Source organism: Penicillium chermesinum (genome assembly GCF_028974085.1).
Source record: "Penicillium chermesinum strain IBT 19713 chromosome Unknown utg000004l:1.0-3345178.0:1.0-3348027.0, whole genome shotgun sequence".
Classification (NCBI taxonomy): domain Eukaryota; kingdom Fungi; phylum Ascomycota; class Eurotiomycetes; order Eurotiales; family Aspergillaceae; genus Penicillium; species Penicillium chermesinum.
In genome coordinates, this window is record NW_026695314.1 from 1491896 (window position 1) to 1512554 (window position 20659).

General features: G+C 51.8%; 7 protein-coding genes across 7 annotated transcripts; 2 read left to right on the forward strand and 5 right to left on the reverse strand.

The window, feature by feature from the left end:
- Window positions 1-69: 69 nt before the first annotated feature.
- N7468_005458 (uncharacterized protein) lies at window positions 70-372 on the reverse strand (the record flags this gene model as incomplete). The annotated part of the gene is made up of 1 exon (XM_058474755.1): window positions 70-372. The coding sequence occupies one exon, from the start codon at window positions 370-372 to the stop codon at window positions 70-72; it is 303 nt and encodes a 100-aa protein (XP_058330495.1).
- A 1453-nt stretch (window positions 373-1825) lies between these two features.
- N7468_005459 (uncharacterized protein) lies at window positions 1826-2678 on the forward strand (the record flags this gene model as incomplete). Its single annotated transcript, XM_058474756.1, has 2 exons — window positions 1826-2500; window positions 2532-2678. The coding sequence occupies 2 exons, from the start codon at window positions 1826-1828 to the stop codon at window positions 2676-2678; spliced, it is 822 nt and encodes a 273-aa protein (XP_058330496.1).
- Window positions 2679-5072: 2394 nt separating this feature from the next.
- On the reverse strand, window positions 5073-5537 carry N7468_005460 (uncharacterized protein; the record flags this gene model as incomplete). Its single annotated transcript, XM_058474757.1, has 1 exon — window positions 5073-5537. One exon carries the CDS (start codon window positions 5535-5537, stop codon window positions 5073-5075), a length of 465 nt encoding a protein of 154 aa, XP_058330497.1.
- Window positions 5538-6915: 1378 nt separating this feature from the next.
- Window positions 6916-8354, reverse strand: bgt2 (GPI-anchored beta-1,3-endoglucanase EglC; the record flags this gene model as incomplete). The annotated part of the gene is made up of 3 exons (XM_058474758.1): window positions 6916-7023; window positions 7158-7257; window positions 7450-8354. The coding sequence occupies 3 exons, from the start codon at window positions 8352-8354 to the stop codon at window positions 6916-6918; spliced, it is 1113 nt and encodes a 370-aa protein (XP_058330498.1).
- Window positions 8355-11058: 2704 nt separating this feature from the next.
- Window positions 11059-13174, forward strand: N7468_005462 (putative bifunctional fatty acid transporter/acyl-CoA synthetase (FAT1); the record flags this gene model as incomplete). The annotated part of the gene is given in 6 exon segments (XM_058474759.1): window positions 11059-11341; window positions 11386-11508; window positions 11592-12008; window positions 12022-12742; window positions 12805-12937; window positions 12980-13174. The coding sequence occupies 6 exon segments, from the start codon at window positions 11059-11061 to the stop codon at window positions 13172-13174; spliced, it is 1872 nt and encodes a 623-aa protein (XP_058330499.1).
- Window positions 13175-13245: 71 nt separating this feature from the next.
- On the reverse strand, window positions 13246-14748 carry N7468_005463 (uncharacterized protein; the record flags this gene model as incomplete). The annotated part of the gene is made up of 4 exons (XM_058474760.1): window positions 13246-13655; window positions 13738-13884; window positions 13943-14191; window positions 14244-14748. 4 exons carry the CDS (start codon window positions 14746-14748, stop codon window positions 13246-13248), a joined length of 1311 nt encoding a protein of 436 aa, XP_058330500.1.
- Window positions 14749-15775: 1027 nt separating this feature from the next.
- N7468_005464 (MIP/aquaporin family protein) lies at window positions 15776-18066 on the reverse strand (the record flags this gene model as incomplete). The annotated part of the gene is made up of 2 exons (XM_058474761.1): window positions 15776-17585; window positions 18038-18066. The coding sequence occupies 2 exons, from the start codon at window positions 18064-18066 to the stop codon at window positions 15776-15778; spliced, it is 1839 nt and encodes a 612-aa protein (XP_058330501.1).
- Between the last annotated feature and the right edge of the window lie 2593 nt (window positions 18067-20659).

Genomic DNA, 20659 nt, shown 5'->3' on the forward strand with positions numbered 1-20659 from the left:
CTCTCGACCAAAGGGAAGCAAGGAAAGACTTTACGACCTCCCCAATGATAATTTGCGAACTCCCCAAGTTTAGATCACCTCTATTGAGCGAAGCTGTGTTTCTGCCTTGGGGTTGGCCCGGCAATGTTCGTGTGTAGCACTGGTTGCTCCGCCTTGCATCGCCCAGGGATGTGCGCACAGACTCTTAGTACGCGGGGTATGGGCAGAGTCGAGACAACGTGCGCGAGAGCACCAGATCTGCACGCGAGGGTTGCAGGCTGCGCTAACTCCTTCAGCCTCGAGGGTCCGCGCTCGATGGGGTGATCTCCCGCAGGTGATCTCCTGCGGGTGATCTGACCTTGCATGAGCGCGAAACGTATGACCATCTACCATTAGAGAATCCGCCAGCGATAATTCTCACTTCATACGTTATTTGGATGCTCAACTGTTGACAGAAGATAGGTTTGGACGCCAGTCTCAGACAAGCGACCACGGCACCTTTCTTATGTCACTTTCAGGTTCCGAGAAACCCGTGCCCGCACTGGGGTATCACAGATGGAGATCCATCAAAGCTGTATTTCCACGATCACCGGATAGACTCGACAGAGATGGGCCCTGCAGGCAGTGGCGCCGTGTTACTGGAACACTAAAGCGCGTCGATCGAAAGTGTCGCAAGGAATGCGCAGCATTGGAGCGGCTAGTCGGCTCCTGGCTGGCCGGGCTCGCCGGATTATCCGGGCTACGTCTTTCTCGCCCTGCTCGACCATCGAACGACTCAGGAGGATCGCAATCATGTGATCCACTAGATACGATGCGCTTGACGTCCAAGACTTCCGGGTTGAACCTTGGAGGTCGTGACATTCACGACAGGGGCAAGGTCTAGATCTCGGGGACAAACTCAATTCCCGGCCCTTGCATGCGCAGAGACAGACTTCCACAAGCGTTTCGAGGGCAGTCTGGACCTCCTGCGATTATCATTGGCTCCTGGGTCGCACAGCGTAGGTACGCTGGTCATTTCAGGACTAGCTGGGCCGGTTGAGGCGGTCTATTGGCACTCTGCATCTGTCTCTCTATCGGGTAGGGGCATTATGGACTATAGATTATGAATTACGCATTGTGGATCAGACAAGTCATCCAACGCCGCGTCATTGCCTGGAAGAACACGGATCGTTAGGGGGCGTTACCCCGGGGTCTTCAGATTTCAACATTTGACTCACCTTTTTACTCACCGTGCAACCAGGGTCCCCAGGCACCTGGGCAAATCTGGAGAGGGCTAATAATTCAGGCCCTGATCGGGAGCCATATATCTCTGCCACATAGATATCTTGTAACGAAGCTGATGAGAAATTTGCCCCCCCCATGATATCACCAGTGTGGTCGTCATAACCGTGCAACGAATCTGGTGGATCCGCCAGTCCCGGCCCTAAACCATTCAGAGACCAGACATCTGCCCCACTAGCCACGTTTGGTCTAGTATGTCCCCTCCGCGCCCAGAAAGAAGTTCTAGCGTGGGTTCTAAGGCGGATTGGGCGGAGATCGGAAAGAAGAAGCATCGGAACGTCGTCATCATTGAGAGCGAACTTAAAGCACTTTCTTCTCTCCCTTGATTCCTCCCTTCTTCCATCCTCATAATTCACACTGAAATCACTTGCGCATTTTCCACTACTCGCGCCCATCTGTTAGGACCAAGAGATCCAATCTATTCTTTATCGGGTGATCTACGGAGTGTACAATACAAAGTCCACCGCGTGATCCGCAAGGCACCCCTCGTTCCCTATAAAAACCGACTTCGCGGAAGTCGCAGAACCCACAAACTATTCCACTTTGAAATCCACAGCACCCTAATATGGCCGCCATCGATTGCATTTCGATGAGCTCGATGGGTTCGATGGCTTCGCGTCATCACCCTCATCATCCACACAACCAATCTACCCCCCGGGAGCGCCGATCCAGTATGGGCTCGGTTGTGGGAAGCAATAACCCCTACGCTCGATACATGACGTCGCCTTCCTCTTACTACTCCCGCCGCGCGGAATCTGATTCCCTGCCTCCAGCCTGGCGATCCGATTTCTCAGAACAAGTCTCCTCGGACTCGACGCGGCGACGGGACAGCCACAGCTCTCATCGTCATTCGTTCCACTCCGGGTATACTCACAAGCCCCATTCTCACAGCTCTCGGCGATCCTACGCCCCTCCGCTGGTCAGGCCAGACATCATCGATCAGCTGGACGACGCGACAGGGTTTTCCTACCACCATGAGGGTCCCTACGATGCGGCTCGCCCCGAGCGCAACCGTGTGAGCAACCTCAGTCCGCTCGATGCTGTAAAAGAGTCGAATGAGGAGGCTCTGCGTGCGACGCCTCGCGACAAGATTGTCGACTGCTTGCACAGCCATCGCCCACTCGACGGCACAGCATTCTTCCCACCTGGCACCACCGACCGCGATGGCCAGGTGTACAACTACGAAGAAGGAACGAACATGATGAACGAATACGGCAACTTCATGCGCCTTCCTGGAACAGTAAGTGATTCAAGGTTCTTCTCGCGCCTAGAGCATGCGACTAACTCTTGTGAAGAAATTCACCGATGAGGATTTCAAGAATGATCCCTTCTACAACCGCCCTATCTCCAATCCATTTACGGAGCTGCGAAGGAAGTTTAGCCTTCGTCGAAACAAGAAGCGTCGAAGCACCGCTTAAGCCTATCGACACTTGATGCGATACAAATGGTCCCAACATGACGGTCTTATGAGATGATGATCGATGTTCAATGATCCGCTAATTCTTTTTTTTCTTTTCTTTTCTTTTTCTTTTCTTTTTATCGATGCTGGGGCTTATTTCCGCTTGTTGTATGTTTTGATAGATGGCCATGGCGCGGCCTGTTTCTTATACTATATGGGGGCTTTTGAATTATGTTCGAGTTTGCGAGGCGTTTCGAATACCCAAATGGTGTTGTGGATCTTGCGCGGTTATGTACTTCTAGTATCCTGTGAAATTCAAGCCGTCGTGTCTGAACAGTTTCGCTCGTAACATCGCCCCAGTAGACGTTTCGTAGAAGCTAAAGCTGGTTCCGGTAAATGCTGGTTTCTGCAAGCCGAGACATAATTATGAGCGGCTTGCGGATCGTCTCCAGGCAAAAGTCAACTACGGCGATTTGCGGCGAGCAGTTGTCTCCCAGCCAACCAGTAGGGCAGGCATCGTACCTGCTAATACATACGACTTACATGCCAAGCGTCAATTCTCAATGTCATGTTCGGGTCATTTTCTCCAACGGAATGCAGGATGGCAACAGCTGTCATTAGTGGAGATGGTCCCACACGGGCGAGGGCCCATGAACTTGCCACCGAGTATTGGATTTGCTTTTCTGAAACCGTACGGACCTTTTGTTTCGTGTATATTGGAAGCGCAGACTGCATAGGTAGCTCTATGAAGGGGATTTCCTATGACGGGGGGGATCCCTTTAAACTGCCGCCGCTTTAGTGAGCACGCTCTGAGTCAGGCTGGGTAGAACTCAGTCCGGGCGCAGAGTCAGTGATTGCTTAGTGACTCTGACCGGAGGATCACAGATCGTGAATTACACTGTTAAAACTAGGCTAGATCGGGGATCCGGCGTCTAGCGTGGGCCTAGGGATCGGGCCCACTATGGGCCCTGAAGATATCTAGACCCGACCTAACAAGCCAAAACTACTCCAGCTGTCCCAGTAGGAAGACGGACGAGTATATGAAGAGGGCCTACCGATCTCTGTTCATTATTCGATGGATACTGATGTAGAGGATGTGTGGAGAATACTTCCCTATATTTTTTGTATAACGCGAAGGTCTCACCGCCACTGATCGGCAAGGCATACGTGAAGAACAGCGAATGGAATGATGGTAAATATATAAAGCCACTGTGGTTCTGGAGCCACTATATTCCTCACTTAACTCATCACAAAATATTCATTTAATATAAAACAGCAAGCAATTTCTTTGAGCAAATACGCTATGAGTTTGGTTTAGCGGCAAGAAATGTACACCTTCTACATCCCTTCTTCCTATTGCTGGCTAACTGGTTAGATGACTCTACCGAAGCGCAGGCCTACGATGGAGTCGTCAAAGTTCCTTATGGAGCTGAATTTTTCATCCACTCCTTGCTGCTGCCGCCTCGTATAAGGCGATGAAAGAGTATGAGTCTCATTGTGTAGAAAACGGTAAACTCTAAATCCCAGTAGAAGAGGAAACAAAATAACGTATGTAGGGAAACCTTGTTCCCATGCCGCAGCTAAAGAACTCCTAGCTTTTTTTCTCAGGGACATCCGTTGACAGATTTATTGACACAAAAGGCCTCGATCATATTGACAAAAAGGAAGTGAGACCCTCAACCGAGAGACACCTTTCGGAGGCAGCAGCGCTAGACTATTAGACGTAAATTTCACTACAAGTCTTATACTTGATTCGCACTAGACTCATCTCAAAGAATAATATACTACTCTAGCAACCAATGAAGGCACCTCTGAAATTCATAGGTCGTCTGAACATATTTTGAATCTTCTGAGCATATTTCGGATCTTCTGCCAGTATGAATCTGGTAGATAGGGCCGTGCAGTTAGCTTGTCGAGTTGCTAGGGTTCTAAAATTGCGGGTAAGCGCTGGGAGTGCCACTCGGACACGCTGTGTGGACGGAGAAGATGGAAAGCCACAAGATCCAGCGTTGCTGGGATAATTCGAACTGTTTGCATCGGCCGAAAGGTCCTAGCAATGCAGTGCCGGTCCGTCTGATATTGTGGGGATTGGAAGGGGCCATTGCTCTGGAGCAACATGAATGTCCACGGATGGGAGCCGGGGAAAAAGTCAAACCCGCAATAAGGAAAGGTCACTTATGCATCACCGCCTGTTAACAGAGGACGCCTAACACATACTAGCATCGCGCTACCCCCTAAGTTCCAACACTACGTTATTTGCGTGCAATTGGCTCCCGAGTACAACCCGGCGACGTTCACCAATGGAAATACCATTGATCTTCCGATCGAACCATATAGGCACATTCCGAATAAACTCGTCATTAGGTGAAATGAATATTGTATAGTGTATTCTAGCAGGCAAGCCGCGAGTTCTTCATCCAAATAATTCCAGCGTCAAGCCATCCTCGTTCCGCACGTAGACCACCTTTCTGCCAGCATTCGGGCCCTTTTCCAAAGTCTGCGGCGCAGTAAGCTGACGCCAAGCTGCGTCGTCACTCTCCAGGGCACGTAGTGTGTCCTCCAAATTCTCAACGGTCAAACACAGATGCCAGCTCCCCAAGTCCCAGCTAAGAGGCTTCATTTCCTGCCGCTCGGTCTTTGTTGGCGATGTGTACTCGAGAAGCTCGATAAGGTGGCCCCCTGGAAGTTCAACGATAGCGATATCGATCTCTGCCTCTGGATGTCCGACGACTGTTGAGACCGGGGGGCACAGATGAGCGGTGCGCTGAATTGGAAGGTTCAAAATATCCCGGAATAAGTGGATGGCGCGCGAGAGCGATCGCACGGTGATTCCAGTATGTAGTGCCTGGAGAACCTTTACAGGGCTTGGAGATGCCATGACGACGAAATTTCAGTCGACAGAATGTGCTGTTTCTAAGCTCAGAACTGGGGCAAGCAGTCTGCTATTCATAACTAGTTAAATCCTTCCAAGGTTTCAATCGTATTGATTTATAATTCGATCAGGATTATCCTCTTCGGGTTAGACTCGGACCCCCCACCATCAGGCCTCACCATGTAGCCCGGCCCCCCTCCTGGCGTCGCTCTGTCTACTTCCGTCCATAGCAGTTCCACCTTGTCAGCTATAGAATTATATGTGGGCAAGAGGGCACAACTCGCAGTCCACAGCGATCGAGCTGGGGCTCGAGGAACATATCGCAACATGAGCCGTCCTGTGCTCAGTCCGTCTCGTTTAGGTGGTTGACACTTCAAATCAAACGACATGTTGCTAAACCCTGAAATACTACGAAGAAGCCTCCGGAACGAGACCGAAATCGTCCATGCCGTCTGTTATCACTCCAAGCGCGGTCTTGTCGTTTGTGCCTGGGACCTGTTAATCAAATCTACCGTGACTAGGCATAGGTTCAGGAGCCATGCGAGGCTGTTTGAAGCTAAAAAAAGATCTGAACCATGTGTTGACTCGAGCTAGGCTTGTATCTGTGGGTCCATAGATCGTGTTGGTGGAGGGGACCCTGCTGATCAGCAATCATCGACTACCGGAACTTGTCGAGCGAAGCTGGAAGGGTCTTGAAAGACCAGTGGCTCTCGGATATAACCCAGCCTGATTCGTGCGCCAGTCTATTTGCGAGGCGTGCACGCCGGAGGCGAGGGAGGGTGTGGCTTCTGCAACGCCCGCCGGATTTCTGTAGGAACTGTGGGATGAGTGTTAGTGGGCGGTTCTGTATTCAGTGCGGTTCGGTGGTTCGAAAGGAGCTTTGCGCTGGAGATGGGAAGGTAGCCAGCGTGACTATTGACATGGAAGAGCTGGATTGAGGTCACAGATGCCGAAACGGGGAATTGTCTGTAGTGGTGTATTTGACATGCTGGTACTGGTAGGCTGCCCAAGCTCATTCCTTGCTGATATACTCTTCGTAGCGCCGATGACACCAATACTGAAGCTTGATCTTAAGATCGGATCGACATTGAAGATCAGAAAATCCGCTCACAGGTAGTCAAAGGTGTCTCACTATGATCTCACTTATTTCTTTTCCAAGAGAAGAGAATTTTACGTCGATTTGGAAAGGGCTTTAACCGGTGTATATAGCATGATTGCGTTGAAAGACTGAACAGAACCGTTTTTTTACCGGAGCCAATTAAATTGGTTAGATATACATAGTGCGTCAACGAAAGTCAGAAAAGCAAATATCCACAAGATCCGTGTACCATCGACTCCGGCATTTTTCTAATCATTTATCTAACACGCCTGGTCACATGCCTGCTTAGACAATGATCGCAAGAGCAAAAGCGGCAATAACGGCACCGAAGATGGAGCCGGTAGGACGGGCAGCAGCGTTGAACTGGCCAACGGCAGAAGCAGAGGGGAGCTGCTGGCACCGAAGTCAGTGCCGGTGCCGGCACCGGCACCAGCAGAGCCAGAAGCACCGGAGCCAGAGCCAGATGCGCCAGCGCCGGACGAGCCAGAACCAGAGCCGGCAGCGCCAGTAGCAGCAGCGGTCGGCACCAAGGGAGTGGAGGTCATGCTGGTGCGGAAAGCGGAACGGGAGACAGAGCCGGTAACGCTAGGAGAGACACCCCAAGCAGTCTTGGTGACAGGAGTAGAGCTGCCAGAGCCAGAGCCAGAGCCAGAGCCAGAGCCAGAGCCAGAGCCAGAGCCAGAGCCAGAGCCAGAGCCAGAGCCAGAAGCAGAGCCAGAAGCAGAGCCAGAAGCAGAGCCGGAGCCAGAAGCAGAGCCGGAGCCAGAGCCGGAGCTGGAGCTAGAGGTGGAGTTGGTCTTCTTGCAGCTCAGGTCGTACAAAGGCTTGGTGGTGAGTTGCTGGCCGACGACACCGAAGCTGGGGCTGGCAGGGTAGTCCTGCAGGATGTACCACCAGGTGTTGATATCGGAGTCGAACAGACTGCAAGCAACCTGATCCCAGAACTTCTTAGCGTTAGGGATGGAGGCCACGGCGGCGCCCTCGCTGGGGCCGCTGACAGGCCAACCGCTCTCGGTCACCCAGATGGGCTTGCCACCAGCAGCCTGCTTGGTCTTCTGCATGGCCTCATCGAACAGGCTCTTAGCGTTGTCGATGGAGTTGTCATCGGTGGTCTGGTAGAAGGGGTAGGTGTCGAAGCCGATGAAGTCGACGGCGTCGATGACGGCGGAGTTGGAGCTGTTGGTCCATGCGTTCCAGGTGTCGACATGGCCGATGGGGGAGCTGCCGAGGGAAGTACCGGCAACAGCAGCCTTGACGGCCTTGATGGCGGAAACCAGGTCGTCAGGGTTCATACCAGGACCGGAGTGGGCCTTGATACCGGTGGGGGAGTTACGGTAGAGGTCCTCACTACCGACGGAGATACCAACCACGAGCTTGGCCAAATCGTCGCCGTACTGGTTGATGGAGTTCTTGAGGGCAGCGATTTCGTTGTCGATACCACCGCCGGAGGTCCAGAGACCAAGCAGGAGAGTGGTCTGCTCCTCAATGGCAGCCTCGATGGCCTCAATGGGAGAGTTCGTGGTGCCACCCTGGATCATAGTGTAGAGACGAGCGCTGGTCATGCCGGGGGCTCCAACGAGACCCTTGGCGGTCTGGAACTGTGCAGTAAAGTCGGCCTTGACACGAGTGCTACCGTCACCGTTGGTAGCACCATAGTTGAAGCCCTTGTAAGCGGCCTCGGCTGTCGCAACGGACAGAGCGAGGGCGAGAAGGTTGAGCTGCATTATGAAAAATGACAAAGAGCGTGTCCTAGGGAAGAAGAAGGAAAAAAAGGGCAAAGAATGACTGTGTGTAAAGCGAAGGACACACGAAGGATGAGAGTTGAAGAAGATATTGAAGGAGATTAGAAGGAGATAGATGACAAGAAGAAAGGAAGAAAGGAGATTGTCAGACTTGATAGATTTGAACGGCCAGGCCCCGACCATTTGAGGGTATTTGGGTCTAGACAAACGCCACCGGAAACCGGTGGGTCGCTGTGGGGCTAGACACGTTTGCTTGTGTATGGCAGGGCACACCCGATTGGCCAGATCTTGTCCAAAAATATATCTCCACCAATAAACGTCTAGACGTGGGGTAAAATGAGGGACTCGTCAACGGTGAGTGGATGAGGTCGTTGCAGACACTACGACCTGCCTGCTGCGGTGTCATTTGTTCCCCGGGGGTTGTTGGGTACAGTTCGAATGGATCAACTCTGTGTGGGGACGTTCTAGGCTGGGAACCTGGGGCCCTCTTGCTGTGGACTCCGGTTCTTCGTTACAATTGCTGGTCCAGAACTTTCGATCCAGAATCTCAAGTCCGTTGGGAGACATTGGAGAATGCCGCCGGAAGCGTCGGGTTACCTTCGATGTTCGCAGAGGGTTTGGTTCCTTTCGGGGCGGAAATTTACTAGTCGACGGCTCCCCTTGCAGCCCAAATCTGCAGGATCTCCATATTATTCAATCATAGTGCGCCGGGAGGACTACCTTGGTCAGCCACAATGTCCACTCTGTTTCATGTGCCCCCAGAAGGACTTGCAAAGCCACATATGCTATTTGCTGCCGATCAATGGGGCAAAATCTTGATTTGCCAGGTCCCAGTGGACTTACGTACCCTAAACCCTGGCTAGTGGACCGGACCCGGCCGACTATTGTTTAAAAAAAATCTGCGATGATGTATTCGATCGGAAAGCGCGCACAATCACGATCCGTACCCTAACCTTGGGCTCAAGACAGACGGAAGCCAGTTGAATCAGCGACCATCGCCAGATGACGATAATGCCCGTGGTTAAAGTTTTTTTTTAGCGTTCGAAGAACCTGCGGCCGAGGCCTTCTTAGATTTGGGCTTGACGCGGCTCTTTCACAGATCATCAGTTCCGACGCAGATCGAGATCGTCATCGCCTGTGCCCAAAATACAGGTTGTCTCGCCCTGCCGAAGATTCTTCGTCTTGGTGCATGTCTCCTTGGAGGAAGCCCCTGAATCTGCGTCAGTCGTGCAGGCAACAGTGCATGCAAACTCGAGTAGGGAGTAGGACTTTTGTATTTCTAAGAATAGCAGTGGCTGCGGCCAGACAGGGGTACCTGCGTCGAACGGCTCGAAGCCCTGTGGAACATCCAGCCATTATTGGTGGCGGCCAACCTGGACTCGGAAATTCATTAGGTTTAATTAGGTTTAATCTCCCCTGAGAGCCATATCAAGCTGGCTACAAGAACTTGAAAGTGATATTACCTGCCGTGGGAGGGCGGAATCCTAAAACCGGGTTGCACGGACAGAAGCGGAAATCAGTGCTACTGTAGTCATCAAGCCGGCTGTATCTTCCACTTACAAATGGAGGGTTCTGAGATTCGCTGGAAAAGCCCCCTTAGCGAATTGAGTAACCGTTGCGACCTCATGTCGCTTCCAAGGGATATTAATAGGGAGTTCTTAATATCCACTGGCGGTGTTCAGTGGTTTTGAACGGATTCGACCTTCAGAACTCAAAGCAGCCCTCGTGGCCTGAGCCCGTTGCGACCGGGGACCTAATGCGACAAGAACAACTATGTTTACGCAAACCGATCTTGACCCTCGCAGGCCGTACGCGATACATGGTCTGCCAATGGTCTATCGATGGCCAGTGAGGAAAGAGAAAAATAGCTCATTCCGCTGGGGAAGTTGAAGTTCTGCGAGGCCTGGCCGTCAGACAGCGTGTTGAGGCGGGTCGCTGCCCATCTGGGGGCAATGCCATGGCATTCTGCAGAGAAACATCCAACTCATCAACTGATACTGCTGCCAGTTCAACTAGAAACAGGAACGGTTGGGAACTGCCATTCTGCAGGGGGAAGATTCCCGTACGGTCTACCCGACGGGAAGTGCCGTTGACATTTGTACGCCGGCGTATGATACCGTTATTTGCTGTATCCTCGGTCCCGACATACGCACTATGATTGGCTGCCGGTTGGACTTGTTCGTCACCACTCCTAGATGTGTTAGAACAGCGTCTAACTTGGGTTAAGATCGAGATGCTTCTAGATGAATAGAGAGCAAAGAAGCTGTATGAATTCGAATTATACGGAGATAGCCCCGAGTGGCTCGAGAACGAAGAATCAGCCCAATGTAGGTCGACCTTGGAAGTCCCAAACGAACCAAACCCGGGGTAAAACCCCGCGCTGGGGTAAGAATGGCGGCATACAGAGGACAATGCTCCCTTGTATTTACAGGACGCTGATGGGGTTCACCTCGGCCCTAGCAGTCTAGTAGTGTCGATTGGTCAGGAACGGCAGATTTGACATGACAGCTTCCGGGAGTTTGTTGACCTGCGAGTCTCTATAACCTCGACTGTCTCCCTTGTCTGCGACCAAAACAACCAAGGCGGATTCTGCCCGCTAACAGTCGAATACACCCAGGCATTATTCCACATTACCGGAACTTCGACCCCGTCAGGACGAGTCTAGGGTCTACGGTGCTCGAGAGGGATGGATCACTTCGCAGAGATCAGCATGCCTACCGTGGCCATTGCCTCGGCTTTTTCTGTGGCTATGGCAGCGTATTTGGACGCGAAGTTCTCCCTCTCCACCGATGTATCTGCCCTCCTAAGTCGCCGATCATATGCAAAGCGTATCGCGGATCATGTTGCTCAGCTAGGCGATGTTGCGACCATATATAGAATGCTCGAGAGAGTGCTTGAGCAAGGAGAAGGCGAAACCGAGGCGCTGTGGTTCGAACGAAAGATTTGGTCCTACGCTCATTTAAAAGACTGTCAGTATATTCGATTCTTCATACTAAACTCAACTAATTGGCAGCAGTGGTTGATCGGTTCGCGGCTGTGCTTCAAGTTCGGGGCATCAAGTCGGAAGACTTCGTCGGTGTCTTCACCACCAACTCGCCAGAGATGGTGGTGACGCTGTATGCACTTGCGAAGCTGGGTGCTGTAGCGGCTATGATCAACACCAATCTGAGAGGCAAGTTCTGATCAGCAAAATCTCAAGTCTGTACTAACAAGGACTAGACGATACATTCCTCCATTGCCTTGGGGTATCTCGCGCGACATCAATTATATCCACCCCAGACATATCGGGGTTTGTCAGCACAGACCTACCACAAATATCGCTAAACTTGGGCTCTTTCGAAGACAGCAGCAGCCCGGTAGATCTCATCACGCATTCAGACCTACAACAAGTATCCCCTACAGGATTGCAACTTGGACCGGCCAAGCGCACGCCCAGAGACTTAGCGGCTCTGATCTATACATCAGGAACAACCGGGAAGCCCAAAGCCTGCGCCGTCCGAAACTCCCTCGCGATTGCAACAGCAACACCACTGACCTCAGATGCCAACAACCCATCCAAGTACCGTCCCCCTTCGAACCTATTCCTCCCTCCCACTCTTCCACGGCACCGCATTCTTCACAGGACTCTGCTACTCCGTCGGTAACGCAGGCACACTTTGCCTCCGACGCAAGTTCTCCGCCTCGCAATTCTGGAAAGACGTGCACGACTCTCGCGCAACGCGGATCCTCTACATCGGGGAGCTTTGCCGGTACCTCCTCGCCACGCCGCCTTCGCCCTATGACCGGAACCACAACTGCATTGTGGCCTCTGGAAATGGACTCCGGGCCGAGATCTGGGAGCGCTTCAAGACCCGGTTCAATGTCCCGGAGATCCGCGAGTTCTATCGCTCGACGGAGGGAGTGGCCAAGTTCGATAACCATGGCGTTGGGGTGTGGGGGGCGGGCAAGGTGGGGTTTGCGGGGCCGCTGGCGAGGGCATTGGAGAAAGACAATGTCCTCGTGAAGTATGACCCGGACACGGAGATGCCATGGCGGGATCCGGCGACAGGCTTCTGTGTGCGTGCTCGGTTGGGCGAGGAAGGGGAGGCGATTGGACGCGTGCATGATATTCACTCGTTGACGGAGTATCTGCATAATGAGGAGGCTACGCAGAAGAAGCTTCTTCGGGATGTCTTCGAGAAGGGTGACGTGTTCCAGCGGACGGGTGATCTGTTGGTGCAGGATGAGTCTGGTTGGATCAAGTTCCAGGATCGAATGGGCGATACCTTCCGGTGGAAGGGTGAGAATGTCAGTGCGGGTGAGATTCGGGACCACATCTGCCGTATCGAAGGGGTCCATGATGCGGTCGTGTACGGTGTCAAATTGGACGGGTAAGTCATTGATATTGTTGGTCGGTGCTTTCGAATTGGGATTTAATCTGTCCGCATTACAGATATGATGGACAAGCTGGCGCTGCCGCAATTACTCTGGAAGATCAATCTGCGGCCTCTCAATCCGCCTTCATATCGAAGCTCTATGGCGAGCTCAAGGCGAAAGGAGTGCCGTCTTATGCATTCCCACGCCTGGTCCGATTCATTGAGAAGTAAGTCTCTTTTCTTGGGCTCCAGAATGCATATGTTAATGTTATCAACAGGGTGTCTACGGGCGTAACCTTCAAACAGGCGAAGGGGGATTTGGTGAAAAGAAAGTGGGTTCCTGGAAAGAATCAGACTGACGGTCTATATTGGCTCAATGGAACTCGATACGAGCGGTTGGACCTCCCGAGTTGGAGCCAAATTGAGCAAGGAAGGGCAAAGCTGTGAAACATGATAGAGCTACCGTGATCGTTTGACCGATCGAGGGTAGGTCAAACGATCGAGGGTATAGTATAAGTTCAAAGTAAGCTTTGTTTCAGCCTCTCTAAACCTTCTCGGAGAACCCCTTCAGCCTTTGCGAATGTTATCTTGAACTCTCCTTGGTTCTCCCCGTAGTACACCTTGAAATCCTGGGCAGGGAGAATGTCAACCTTGTTTGCTTTCGTCTTCGAGATGAAATCCTTGAACGTCTCTCCTTCTTTTAATGTGACTATTACGTTGACCCAAAGTCCTGCTGAAGCTGGAAGTATCTTGATTCTTCCATCCAGAACCGGAACTGACAAGACCTCATGGCATAGCTGATTGTGCTTTCGGAGTGTTTCCCTTGTAGAGGACAGCCAGGCAGGAAGAAATGGTGAGCTCAACACCGCGACGGTGAACAATGCCGCTAGCGATGACATCTGCCAGAAAGTACCGTAGGTCACCCCGGCTTTAACGGTCGGGTTGTATGTAACAGCACAGCCCTTGGTATGTTAGTTGACTTAATCGTATTCTAGGTTGAGGACACATACCGATCGCACACCACAGGTTCCCATATCCTTCGTCATGCTCCATACAATATGTACCCTCTTTTGGATCCAGGGCGGACTTTGCCTTTGCCGATTCCAGATTTGAAGCATCGGCTCCACTGACAAGAGATAGAGCAGATGTAAACTGGGCTGCCTCGGGGTCATAGACTGTGTTGGCAAAAAACTTCGTCCGAGATATAATGCAGACCATATTTGTGACAGAAATTCATCATTTCTCTGACAACGTTCTCAGGATAGCACTGAGCTACCGGGTTAGCCGGGTTTGCGATGACCAAAGCTTTGATCCGCTTGGGCTCAGGGGCCGACAGATAAGTTTTCTCAAGGGCGGGGATGATGGCTGTAGATAGACTATCCTCAAGCCAAGATTCTGTAGGGGGAACCCAAGCTGGAAGTATATTCACAGATGGACTCAGAAGGGCCAGGATATTGTAGCCTCCTATCCGGGGAGTTAGCTTCTCTCTGTTATAGGTAGCAAGTGATAAACTCACTCCAGGCAGGCGCCGGACAGATGATACTGTCACCCGCATCACATAGCGTCAGAAGGAGACCGTTAAGCGCATTGCTCGAACCAGCGGCGGGAACAATATGATCGGCGGTGACAGAAATTGAAGGGTTGAAATATCGGTCGATGTAGCTTGCAAAGGCTTCTCTTACTTCAGGGTTGCCCTCGACTCCATTGGGATTCGAAAACGCCTTGCGGACATTAGTTGAATTCAACTCGGAGGACGGTGAGCTCACTTCGATTGTTATATTTTTGGCCATCATCTCTTTGCAGAAATCAACGAGGTGCTCCTGCATCAGCACGTTCTCGCCATCGGCCAGATCGATGTGTCCTTCGTCTCTGGTGGTAAAAATGGGGACTGATGCTAGCGCAGCGATAGCAGGCCCCATGCGGGCTGAGACATCTTCTCCGCTCATGTTACCTAGTCCTCGTATGTACAAGGATCGAATGGCTTCCAGCTGTACTGCTTCAAACGTTTGGGTGAGAGGCATGTATTTAAGTTGCTGCCTCTGGTCCACTGTTTCCTACTGCTGTTTAGGCCCCCAGCCCCACGTTCGTCGATCCCCTGTCCCGACAGGTTTGCCCTTACTGGTCAACAGTGTGGGAATTCTCAATATGCCGTTATATCACTTCCACAAATGGAAGGAGGAAATGCAAATTCTGGCCTGATGTCTTTTATCTCTTTGGTAGCTCTCGTATTACACGATCCGTCCAATGGAAGCCCCATCGAGTGTCGCCGCAAAGTGCCACATGCGCGCAAGATATCACAGGTTGCAATTTGATGCCACGGCCGCTCTTGGATCTTTCAAATCCTTGTCTTCTATTGATTTCATCAGGGGATCCGTGATGTGATTTTTTATTTCGATCTGATTGGCAAGCCCAGATTCATGGCACTCTGAAATGAACCTTCTGCGCCCTGTAAAGGGAGCCCAGGATGTACGAATCCCGAATCAGTATAACAACTTGACTTGAATAGCACCAAGGCGGAGCAGCGAATCTCCCCATCGCGGCATTTGGAAAGCACGAAATGTAGGATTGGCGCGAAGGCCATCACAAATACAACCCGACGGTTGTCGCCCGCATAAGTTCTCCCTACGAGCTCGACGATTCATAGTCGAGTCTGAAGGCGAGAGGTGCAGGACGAGGATCGGAAGATGAATGAGCTTTTTTTTTTATTGTATCATTACTCGACAGTGGGCTAGGCCGCCCCCCCCCCCCCTCCCACGGAACTGAGTCTGGGATGGGACGAAGGCCGAGATTGCTTATTTTACAAGGCAAATCAAACAAATACTAGGGTATGTGATCTGAGCTGGCTATTGCTGTCGCTCATGACATGTATGTACCGGAATGTACTGCTAAGCACGTCTGTCCCACCGAGTAGAGGTGTTCACGAACATTCCGCGCGAGTACCGAATAGAATCTATGCTTATCTTACATGAGTATTATGCCCCAAACCTTCCTCTAAGGCAAATATCTATGATCTCGAAAGTTTGATCGACATGAAACCAGAGCCGGCTATCAGCCGCCGATGGGACCGACGGGACCGACGGGACCTTGTGTAGCCGCATCCGGCTGTTGTTTGCCGATATGGAGACGACGCTTCCACTTCATGCGGCTCTTCTTCAACGACCGCTGCGTCTGTTCCCAAGGATAGTTCACAGGAGATTCACCTCCAGTGAAGATGAAAAAGTCGTACAAGAAGCCTCCTATAAAGGCGCCGCACACTGTGCCTGCCCAAGGGCCATAGAACCAGTAGGGGTTGAGAAACAAGCTGTCATCATACCCCAGAGCCAGAAGAGCCAGACGAGGACCAAAGTCTCGGGAGGGGTTCAGCGCAGCTCCAGTCTGATAAGCAAATGCCAACGTGAGACAGGTAATGACGAGTCCAATGACGAGAGAGTTCATACCAGCACCGGGCGGAGCATTTTGGTCATCACCCAGAGCCAGGATAGTCACAGATAAGAGTGTTGTACCCAGGAACTCGTTGAAGAACGCTGTCGCCGGGCCGATCCACGCTTCACGCTGACTAGTCACAAAACTATTCACCACCGCAATGTCGGCATGGTTGCTTTGATAGACCTCGATGGAGTGGTAGTAGAGTCCGTATGCCGCTAAGCCAGCGCAAAACGCCGCGATGAATTGCGCGGCAAAGTATTCGGGCATCTTTGCCTTGGGAAATCCTCGATAGAACCAGAGAAGAATAGTAACTGCAGGGTTGAGATGAGCACCGGAAATACCACCAGATATGTAGATACCGATCATGGTAGCGAAGCCCCACGCCCATGCAGTGGTGTTTGGATTCCCAGCATTGGCAACAGTCACAGAGAGATCCGCGCAGAATCCAATCGTGAGCTGCACAAAGACAGCCAGTGCCTCAGCTAACGCCTCCCGATGTTTGGTGCGAATAACAGACCAGGTAGTATGGTTGTTGTGAACTTCATCTTCCACCAGTTCGTTTATCAGAGGATGTAGATCCTCGGGGTAAGCTGAGCTGTCGAGCGCAGGCCACTCAACCTTGTCGTCGGCCTCGTCTGCAATACCATGTGGCTCCTCTGGCACAGGCTCGAGAGGCTCCTCAGTGGTGTACTCGGGAGGGCGTCCGGTCTCTGTACCATCGGTCGCTTGGGAGGGCCCCTCGCTCAGCGGGGGCAGTTGGTCGGGTTGCTCCTCAAAATATGATGGACGCCCCAAACGAGTTGAAGAGGAGCGGGACAGCCGTGAGCCTTGCCTCTGAGAGGTAGTATCGCCCGTGAGAACTCTGTTCATGAAATTGTTCTCTCTCTGCAGCCGAGCATCCTTGACTTGAGCCGCTATTTTGCGCGGATCAACAGTTGGCTCAATCCGGCCTTGCTCGAGATCATTTGGGTCGACTTCTAACCCCACTCTCTGGGAGTTCTCAGCTGGAAGCTGGGCATTTATGCGATTCTGAAGCAACTCTTCTTTCGTGGGCACCATGCCAGGCCGCACCACACGCGGCAACGGCTTGGCCAAGGACCAGACTGGTTTCGCATTGTTAGGCTGCTCGTACGCTGGGTTTAGGTCGGCATAACCTGGCTGCACAAAAGGCTGGTGGGCCAGATGCAATTGAGTCGTTTCGTCGGGGCCTCCCAGACCGAACCCACCCGGTGCCAGAGTAGTTCGAGGAGCTATGCTGGACCTTATTGCACTGCCAGTACGTCTAGGAAGCCCGGAGCTACGTCGCCGCGGTGGTTCGGCTGTGAACTCTCCTGCGGTTTGTACGCGTCTCGTAGGTGATATGGCGTCGTCGTCTGCCAATCGTGCAGATCTGCTGGTCGGAGAAATTGGGGCGTCATTCCTGAAAAGCGGACTGGACTAGAGAATAATTTATTAAGATACATTACTACATTGGTAGATTAGCAATCGGACCTACTTCTGCCCTAGGGCGCCTGGGGCCTGTCTGGCCTGCCTGGCCTGCCTGGCCTCCCTCCGCCATAATTCTAGCTCAGACCAGCGGTCTGATACAGTCGTAAATAAGGAATGCCAAGACCCGGGGATCGGGGGAAAAGAGGCCAAGCATCTGAAGAACGCGAACCGTTGTGTGGGGGGTCTTTGGCAGCTTTATGGCCAGGCAAGGGGGCCAAGGTTCTGCACTAAAAAGACCCGCCATCGTTGTTACGACCCACGAGAGTGACAAATGGGAGGTTGAGCCATGGAAATTGACGCAATGGGCGATCGAGCATAAATTTATCCAAGTGGCACCATCAAGGCTTCGCAAGATGGATGAAAGTCCCGATCAATGAGAAGACGATTTGGCCGTACTAGCCCCTGTCCTGACCCACCACCTCCATCGTGGCGTCCCCTTGGCTGATTCACGAAATTTTCGGATTTTTGAGACGCAGTTCATATCACTGGTGCCAACGCTCCGTCTCATCCAACCAGAGGTTGCTCCGCCGGAAGTCATCGCATATCTTTCCGCGCTATCCGTGATTTGCATTAGTCGCGAAAGACTTGGGGGGAGGCGGTGGAGGGAAGGATGTGAAATGACACCAACTCGCAGGAATTGAGGCTTGCTTGTTTGGCCGAGGCTTGCCGAAGATGAGATGGAAAGATTTTCGGTCTCCACTATGATTACATTGCCCCTGCCACGATTCAACCCCCAGGCGTGAATGGGTCATGAATGGGTCATGAATGGGTCGGAGGTTCCCAGTTTTGGTCAGTCCCTTCCGAGAGGCCCATCCCACCGCAACTCCTTATCAGCTGGCGTCATTTGCCCCCTCGTTCCCCCTGAATTTCATCTCCCGGTCGAGTTGATCTAGTGTTCACAAACATATACAACCACGATCCTAGCTATTGTACGCTAAAGACCGATCGTTTTGTTTCAGATACAGCCACCAACGACACCATTTCCCTTCTCAAGAATCCCAGTGATAATCCGCCATACACGCTTGGGATTGTTGTCAGCTTTTGAAAATCGGGGATCAATTCATCACCAATACATCACCAGTAAACCTCGGCACATGCAACGAAATCTAGCGCTGCATAAAACAATCCTCGACCCCCGCCTTGCCAGCTTGCGTGCATGGGTCCGGGCAGACGCTGATCTGTTGCCAGTTGAAGTCAGGTCTCGCTTTCGATTTGTGCGTATCTACGGAGTATACGGAGTAGTCTTGAGAAACCTGGTCAATCGCTGCCGCCACATAGTTGTCAGACCTAGTGGGCCGCTACTTGATTCGTTCGTAAAGAAGCCACCAAGGAGATGCATTGGAGAATCTGACAGGCGCTGTATACGTATCATCCCAACTGGCAACCTTCAATTAGTTATCTGCTCATTCTTGGTAAGCATTTTGCGGAGGCGGAGGCTCTCGCAGCGTAGTTGGAAACGCGCGAGGTTAGAAGCAGGATCTAACTATTTGCCTTCTTGGGCCAATCATTGGACGAGTTCTATCATAGATATATGCCGCGAATCAAGAAAGAAATCGATCATTAACAATAATTTATCGGCTGAAGGTATCTTCAGTGCTTCGGCAGGCGATGTTGCATCGCCGAGTAGGTTCTCCATGTGCAAGCCTGTGAGGGCTTCCGAAAACGAAGCAGCTGGATCAACAGGATGTCTGGTAATTCGAATGAAGGGTCACACTTCCTCTGTTTCATGTTCTTTGACAGGGGTCTTCCAGTCCACGCGCGATTATCGATTGAATTAAGACAATCTATGCCTGAATGAACTGGAAAGGAGTTGGAGCATGCTTTTTCTGCCATCTTTCCCGAAGATATACACCCGGCATCATAGAATGTATCCCTTCGTACTACGGAAGAAAGCCAACTGGCTACTGGGGGCTCTTCGAAAGGTCCACCGTCGCCCGGTCGCCATCGATCTTTTCTGTGACCCTGAATGGCTCGAACTGTGAAAGACGCAGGCTCCTGCATCTGTTCGGGATAATGGGGAACAAAGCGCAGAATGGGGGGTTATCGGGGATATAACGCGTGGCAGCGACTTCGTTGCGAATTATCTCTGATGGGTACCCTGTGACCTGGGGCTGGGAGATTCTAATTGTCTTGAGCGGTTTTTGTCCAAATAACCTCGAAGACATGGTGGTCACCTCTTTTCACGGGGGGATTTTATATTTTAAATATCGACATAGCGTTCCCTTACCATATGGTCGAGAAACTTTCTAGCCCGAGCGCGGGAGCTATGCTTTCCCCATTCTCGAGTACCTGCGGTCCAATAAACTGCGTATAAACAGTAAAGTTTTAAGTCCTAGAGGGCCGAAGGAGGATAGCGGGGGCAGGCTTCCGCTCGATCTTTGAAACCTTCAATGGGCCGGAATATGCTTCGTACGATGTACAGCACCCAAATATCTCCCAGGTTCTGCATATCCAAGTCACTAAGGGCAGCTGCTGATACAACTAGTACGCTCGATGTTCGGCACTTGGAACATCGACATTTCAATCATCATAGCCATGAGGTCTTAGCAAGGTCGTTCATCCAATTTGAAATAAGGCAGGGTTCAAAGTTCAAATATCTACTGGTAGGTTCAATAAACGCCTTCCCGTGGGTATGGACACCATGTCAGTGCCGGCGGTTATCATAGCGGTAGTAACATCATGGTCATGATCGTGATTTATATTAGCAATCAGACGGAGTATCGAACAACAGGTATATCAAAAGCCCCGCCGATATAAGGTTGAAACAAACACAGCGCTCGTGGCATGGAGTTTTTAGCCGTTCTGGTCAACAGTCATGGGCAGCGCACTGTCCCTTGAGCTCAACTGATAAGGATTCTTGGCCTCGTATCGCCCTTGACGCCCTAACGTAGTCCGGCAAAACGATCCTCCTTATCGCCTATCGACTTATCCCTGATAGTACTTCTGTCCGCCTTATCGCGCTGTCTACCGAGTCGCCAGTCAAAAGACAGGCATACCACGCGAGCTGAAACCAAACCT